Source organism: Montipora foliosa, chromosome 8, assembly GCF_036669935.1.
Source record: "Montipora foliosa isolate CH-2021 chromosome 8, ASM3666993v2, whole genome shotgun sequence".
NCBI classification, from domain to species: domain Eukaryota; kingdom Metazoa; phylum Cnidaria; class Anthozoa; order Scleractinia; family Acroporidae; genus Montipora; species Montipora foliosa.
The window spans coordinates 10118489-10125988 of NC_090876.1; the positions used below are offsets into that span (position 1 = coordinate 10118489).

General features: G+C 36.4%; 1 protein-coding gene across 2 annotated transcripts in view; it reads left to right on the forward strand.

Annotated features, from left to right (window-relative positions):
* The window catches only part of LOC138012506 (unconventional myosin-X-like), a 61267-nt gene that overhangs the window by 10468 nt on the left and 43299 nt on the right, over positions 1 to 7500 (forward strand). Inside the window, exons 7-17 of one of the 2 annotated variants that reach the window (XM_068859290.1) lie at positions 675 to 688; positions 1604 to 1688; positions 2325 to 2428; positions 2770 to 2899; positions 3097 to 3215; positions 4639 to 4785; positions 5446 to 5546; positions 5876 to 5942; positions 6607 to 6699; positions 7157 to 7225; positions 7339 to 7376. In XM_068859290.1, coding sequence (XP_068715391.1) covers positions 675 to 688; positions 1604 to 1688; positions 2325 to 2428; positions 2770 to 2899; positions 3097 to 3215; positions 4639 to 4785; positions 5446 to 5546; positions 5876 to 5942; positions 6607 to 6699; positions 7157 to 7225; positions 7339 to 7376 — 967 coding nt within the window. Of the gene's footprint in view, positions 1 to 674; positions 689 to 1603; positions 1689 to 2324; positions 2429 to 2769; positions 2900 to 3096; positions 3216 to 4638; positions 4786 to 5445; positions 5547 to 5875; positions 5943 to 6606; positions 6700 to 7156; positions 7226 to 7338; positions 7377 to 7500 lie in introns of those variants that run through there. The other variant, XM_068859289.1, reaches the window with a different exon arrangement.

Consider the following 7500-nt stretch of genomic DNA (forward strand, 5'->3'; position numbering starts at 1 on the left):
CTGGCTCTGTTTACTGTTTTCGTCCTTTTGTTACTTTTGTTCTATGCTATACTCTAGGCCCAGTTGTTCGAAAGCCAATTAACTTAAACCAGGATTAGTGAAAACTTTTGTTTCATGTTTTCAACTTTTTGGTGGAAGTTTTGTTTGCTTATTTTTGTTTTGCAAGAGTGACTTCTTCGAATGTAAAGTTTTTCCAAATATCAGTGTTGAACAGCATTTAGGAGTAGAGAAATTAACTCCTTGGTTAATTTTTAATCTGGGATAAGCGTTAATCGCCTTTTGAACAACTGGGCCCTGGAGTGTAAGGCTCCTACACTCAAGATATTCCAAGTGGTAAAAATAGTATAATAATAAGAATGAAGAAAGAAGACAACAATGGTGGTCTACATTTTACAAGTCATGTTATGTGTGGGATGGGAGTGAGAACTGTGAGCTGCTTACGATAATGAAGTTAATGTCTCAAATAAAGGAACTTTAGTTTTTTGAAAGTAGATTTGCGGTTAGCTAAAGGGATGGGACACAAGTATAATAGCTCAGACTTCTTATGGCTTACCAAGGCCTTTTGCCACAATACTTGTAGTTTTAATTTATTAATATTTTGGATGAACGGTTTACAGTATACTTTGCATTATTTAAACCTTGACTTGTTAATCTTACATTGTTACACAAAAAAGTCCTCCTTGAAAAGGTAAAAATGCAAAATAATTCATTCACTTGCTCACAAACTGGTGTTTGATATCTTTAATTTAAACACACAGTACTGATTAAGTATACAAAATATATATGTGTAAAATACATCTACTGGAGGTATTTTCTGGGTAAAGAAGATCTCCATTGTATTGTTCATTACTACTGTTCACGTAATATATTTCAAAAACAAGTCCAAGTGTTTCATCTGCTGATGAAGCATGAGGCACCAGATTTTGAAATGGATTCAGAATCAGAGCCTATTTTTTTTTAAATAAAGTGGAAAACAAATAGCAAAAAAATCACATGTAAAAAATAATAATTATTTGTTGGTCAGTGTAATGACAGATGTTTTTGTGTTTTTTCACAAGTTCGGCTTTTTATTTAGAGTCTCTTGCATTGACCTCCTCGGTTGCAATTTTGAGAAATGCAAGAGGCAGAGAGCAGGAGCTCTATGGATAAGTTTTCTTGGTTTTGACTGCCAAAAAGTTGCAATTTCCAGAATGACTACTGTAATCCAGAAAATTAAAAAACAGTTGTTTAAGTACTGCCTTCTTTGGCTAATCGATTTCCAAACACACATGTTTGGATATCCGAACACTTCATTTTTTACTGGGTATCAAAGTAGGTACATGTGACCTAAATATGCATTGGATTATTATTTTCATGGATTTTAATGGATTTGAGAAATTACCAGTATAATTATATTATTGAATGTTGTACTGCTTTTTTCTCTGACACAACCCCCTACTCTCTACCCTAATCTTGGTTTTTTAGGTCAGAGAGTTGCACTCTAAAAAGAACATTATTGGGGCTAAGAGGTTGTGACAGAAAGGGAAGGTTACACAATAGTGAAAATGTTCTCTGTTATCACAAACATACATGTACATGTTGCACTTTTAAACCCTTTTTTCAGAATCGAGTTGTGAGACAAAATCCAGGAGAAAGAAACTATCACATGTTTTATGCTCTTTTGGCTGGTGCATCTGAAGAGCAAAGAAGTAAGTTACTCACTTGCACAATCTTATTAAAATATTAAGTTTTTAGTGCGGAAATAAAGTTGTTTGAATCCATATTAAGTAACAATTTTGAGGAAGCACGAAGATGCATTCTCTAAAATTCCATACAATTCATGACAGTATAATTCCTCCAGGTATACAGCTGTAGGCAGCAATCCATTACAATATCCATCTTGAACCACTTGAAATGACTGCACAAAATTATACACGTATTTTTCTTGACTTGGCTGTCAATTCCTCATCATTATGAAGACATGGATGAATGAATCAGTGACAAATGATCCATGAACAATAATATTATTATTAAAATTTAATAATCCTTATCCTAAATTTAATTTAGGATTAAAGTACAGTACTTTTAACCATTTCACCCATGAGGGTTTCCCAATTGACATCGTAAAATCCTCTGGCGAAAGTAAGAGGAACATTTCTAACTACCTGCTGTTCTTCAGGAAGAAAACAGTCAATCTGTGTAGATCATGTAGAGTGCAGGAGAAGTTAAAGCTGTGATACTTTTTGGTAAAGTCAGGTCAAGTCAAGTCAAGACAAGTTAAATCAACTCACTGGAGGCCTGAAACTACATGAACTTGAAATTTGTTCAACTTTTCTGTTGCACAGATCTCCTGCTACTCAGTCCACCTGAGAAATATCACTACCTCAAACAGAGTGCTTGCTATGGTGATCCATCGATAAATGATGCCGAGGATTTTAACAACGTTTTGGTATGACTACTTCATGTCAGCTCCTGTACTCAGAAAATGGTCAAAGAACCTCATTATTGATGCCATATTTGAGTGGGATGACTGTTCATTTAATTATTACTTCTTTCTTGTAAATCTTGAAGCTCCATAGCGGCATTAGAGTAGTTGTAAGAGCACTCACCTTCCGCCGGTGCGTGCGGGGTTTCATTCCTTGACATGATTATCTTAAAGTATGTATGCTGATCACTGTTTAATATGCTCCTTAATTGCACTTTACTATTACCTATAAATCCGTTTTTTTTTTAATTTAATTATCATCAGTATACTGTACTTGATCTATCATATCTTTTTCTTTCTGTCAGAATGCCATGAAAGTGATGTGCCTGACTGAAGAAGAGATTTCAGATGTTCTTCAGGTCATTGCCGCAGTCCTTCAACTTGGCAATGTGCACTTCATTGCTGCTGGTGGTGCTCAAGTTGCAGAGAAAACCAGTATGTTTTCAACTCAACATGTGTGTGTAGTTTTGTGCCTGATGTACATGTAAATTCAAGATGTCATACAGGCATACACTGGTACAATATTTGTTACAAAATTAAATAAGAAATGAAAATAATAATAATAATGCACAGTTGCACTATAACTGCCAAAAATGTGTTTGTGTTTTTCTTTTTCAAATCTTTACACGTAGTTTTGGAAAATTTGGCGAATCTTCTTCGTGTGGACATCTATCAGCTGATGGATGCTTTGACCCAAAAGTCTATGATTCTCAGAGGAGAAGAAATACTGTCACCTTTGTCTGTGGAGCAGGTGTGTGTGTGTATTATTACTAATCTATAAACCAAGTAAAGACAACATGTAATATTTTTTCCCTGCAAGTTATAGGTTTCTGATCTTTTTTTCCCAACATTTAACCCATTGAATCCTAAGCTGGCCCCCCTTCTGACGAGAAACAACGTCTGGAATTAGACAGAGAAAAGCCTACTAAGTCTCACTCTGAAGAGTCAATAAAGGGTAGTTTTGAGTGGACTTGATGGGAGGCGCGATGGCCTCATGGTTAGTGTTAGTGTTAGTGGTCCGGGTTTGGGTCCTGGCCGGGGACATTGTGTTGTGTTCTTGGGCAAGACACTTTACTCCCACGGTGCCTCTCTTCACCCAGGTGTATAAATGGGTACCGGCATAATGCTGGGGGTAACCCTGCGATGGACTAGCATCCCATCCAGGGGGGAGTTAAAAAAATACTCCTAGTCGCTTCATGCTACGGAAACCGGGTGTAAGCACCGACGTGTTGGGTCATTGGCTCGGAAAGCGCTTACCTTACCTTACCTTTGAGTGGACTTAGAGGTTGTTAATGAAGAAAAACATTGCTTTTAAATGGGCAATGCAGAATCAAGAATCTAAAATTAATGCGCACAGCCATCATCTTTTATAAATACGCTGTAGGATAGTATGTGCACTCTCATTGGTCAATAGCTGTGTTTAGATGAGAGTATGCAGGGTTCTCATTAAGTGCCGGCAGCCGGCTAAAAAACTGGCTACTTTAAATTTCGAGCTGTCTACTTTTCAGTCATAAACTTGCTATAAACAATGACACAAAGCTTCTCCCGCCGCCTACTTTTATATTTAAGCCGTCTACTCCAAAACTTATTGAGAACCCTGAGTATGGAAACACGGCTGTGACATCACAAATTTTGAGTGGTTGTATGCTGTCAGACATTCGTTGTTTTGATTGGCTAGTAGGAAATATGAGCTTGTGTCAAGAAAATTATTCTGTCTCGGGCTTGCATAACTGTCTCGAATTCTCCCAACTCCGATCCCCTCGTGTTTACACGAGGCTATGGAAACACGGAAAACATTCTCTATTGCTTAAATAGTAATACTTTTTGTTTGTTATTTTAATTTCCTCGTTAGCACATGCTGTCCATACCTACCAGCAAATATCACCTCCTACTTTGTAGTCTTACTGTAGCTGTCCTATGGTTATCAAAACCTATATTCGATTCATTTGTAATTTCTCCTGCCAGCATTCCACTATTGATTCAGAAACTTTCTGATACCCCTGTTGATGCAATAAGCATTTAAATTCCAGGATTTTTATGCTGATCCTTGTATGTTTCTTCCATGATATATTAAATTATTCAAGGGCACCTTTTTTTGGAATTGTGTTCTCTCATTTCACAATGCACCATCATATACAGTGTTTTTGTTGATGAAATAAAATACTGTGTTGTAGGCGTTGGACTCCAGGGACTCCATGGCTATGAATCTTTATGCCTGTACTTTTAAATGGCTGATCAACAAAATTAACCAGAGAATCCAAGGAAGTCAGAGCTATTCATCCATTGGTGTACTTGACATTTTTGGATTTGAGAATTTCGATGTAAGTAAATTAATTTGTAGTACAATAATCATGAGTCTTTAGAGAATTATGACACATGAAAGCAATAGACTTGGACATTAATATGAGAAATGGGAAAACCTTGCAGCACAAGATCGCTCAAGCTGGAGGCAAACCCTGAACAAGAACCTCAGGATGAGAAAGGAGAAACTCCAAATGGCTTTAGACGAAAAAGTAACATGGCGTAAGGCAAATCAAGAACAACATAAAGGCAGTGACTACAAGTGCAGAAGCTGTGGAAAGGACTGTCATTCCTGCATCGGTCTTCACACTTGTAACCAACTGATGCCAGAGAGGGGAGAGAATGATAATTAGGATAATTCAAGGACTGCGTACATAATCTATTGACATGTAAAAACTAGCGCTAAAAAGTTAAACTTGCGATGTTTCAGTGACCTCATGACACCATTATCAAAGAGTTGGAAATAAATATGCGAATCTGTTTGCACGTTCAGCCGTGTTCTTAAGACCACTAACTACTTTTTTAAAAGTATTAACTATAATTATGTTTGTGGAATAGTTTGTCTGTATCTTTGGCATACATGCTTCATACTCAGTGACTGAAGTGCATTATTTTTCCTTGTATTCCTTGACCTGTACGGAAAAAAATGTCTGATTTTACACCTGACTTATTTGAATTAGGTCAACAGGTTTGAGCAGTTCAATATCAACTATGCCAATGAGAAACTGCAACAGTATTTCAACAAGCACATATTTTCACTGGAACAACTTGAATACAACAGGTAATATTATTGGTTCATGCTGGAGCATGCTTGTTATGTAATATTATATGGAGTTACCTTGCATTGAGAATAGGAAATCTTGATCCTTTGAAAGGTCACACTAATGCTAACGTCAGGTCAGTAAGCTATAAGAAGACATAATTATTAGGCTTAAGGTCAATATTTAAAGTTCAGGGATTTATGAGCATTTTTAGAGTGATAACCTATGATCTCATTTGTTACCTGTGCAATAAAATGCCCACACTGGTCATTCTTAAATTTATATTAACTCTTAAAGCGTGGACGGTCGAAGGTTTTATTAAAACTCTCTTCTGGATTCTTTTTGACAGAGAAGGTTTGGAGTGGACAGATATTGACTGGGTGGATAATGGAGAATGTTTAGATCTCATTGAAAAGGTAAGGCAAGCCTTTTCAAAGGCATAGTTATTGAGGATTAATTGCAAAAGACTGTGTAGATAGATCAGTTAGCAGAGCAAGTGCTGCGCAAAGTAAGTAAGTAAGTAATTTTATTTATTGGCGGTAACGTGGGGAGTGGTCACCCAGTCTCCTCATCCAGAGGCACAGGTAAAAAACGCTTGACCAATAAGTTACAACTTACTTACTACATAAAATATAATAGAATTAAATTATAAAAACTACTAGATAAGAGATTACAGAGCAAGATAAAAATTTGCCGAAAAGAAAAAAAAAAAAGAGAAAACTATAAGAAGCATTCCTTCTTTACTTTTTTTATTAGTAAAATTACTGGACAGAGTGTGCAGATTTAGTAGACAATGGTAAACTATTCCATATAATGCGCAATAATATAAGAAAATGAGTTGTGCCTAAAAAAGATTATTATAAGATGGTTGTAGAACGTTAACTCTACTACCCCGTAGGTCGTAGTTAGTAACCCAAGACATAAAAAAATTTGAAATATAACTAAGGCCTTGCATCCTAAAACTTAACTCAAATCCCGTTAGTCAAGCCTGGATTATTTCGGTCTGCTTACAACTAAACATTTGTTGATCTTTCTAACTTTCATTTTAGTGTCAAAATTATTTACTTTTTATTTGCGTAGAAACTCGGTGTGCTTGCTTTGATTGATGAAGAAAGTAACTTTCCCAAAGGAACTGATGAATCCATGTTGGACAAGCTGCATTCAAGTCATGAGGTTTACTTCTTTTCTTGCCATTCGTTTGTTTCACCTCAAGATGATTCGCCTGCAATCAAGTCGTTTCGCCAACACAAGGTTTGCGCACACTTAGTGGGCAAATGATCTTGAGGGCACAGGCCAAAACATCTCAGAACATTACTTTTTACAAGCAAAACTGTTCATTCCACGTTCCGGATACATAGCCTGTCTAATAAACGGGCTAAAAACTCAGAACGTACAGTAATAAAATTAAAAAGAATTCACTCAATTGAAAAACATTTCGATTGGATCCTTCGACCTTCTTCAGTTTGAATCGTAGTGAGTGGTTACATAGTGGTCACATGACCAATGAGTGGTCTTGTGACAAAAGCGCACTGCATTATGGATGTTCTCAAGTTCCAACACCTCTTCCCTGTTGGGGAGGGGTTGTGTGACCGTGATAATTATAGCCTTCTTGATCTTCCTTTTGACACAGGGTAACGCCTTTTACATAAAACCACGTGTTGCAAATACAAAGTTTGGAATCAAACATTACGCTGGAGAGGTAAGTAAATTTCTTTAACTTTTAAATTTTTGTCCGTTTTATTTTGGACTAGTAGCTTCGTGGCATTAGTAGATGTAAGCAATTTTGCTGAAACTTTCTGTCTCGGTCGTCAGGTATTCTACAGTACAAAAGGTTTCCTGGAGAAAAACAGGTGACGTTTATTTTAACATTGTAAGAGTGACATTTGTTGAATCTTGCTGAATCCATTTTTTTAATGGCTCATCTCTGATCTGCCATGCCTGAAATTTTTTACGAAAATTTTTATTTTTAAACAG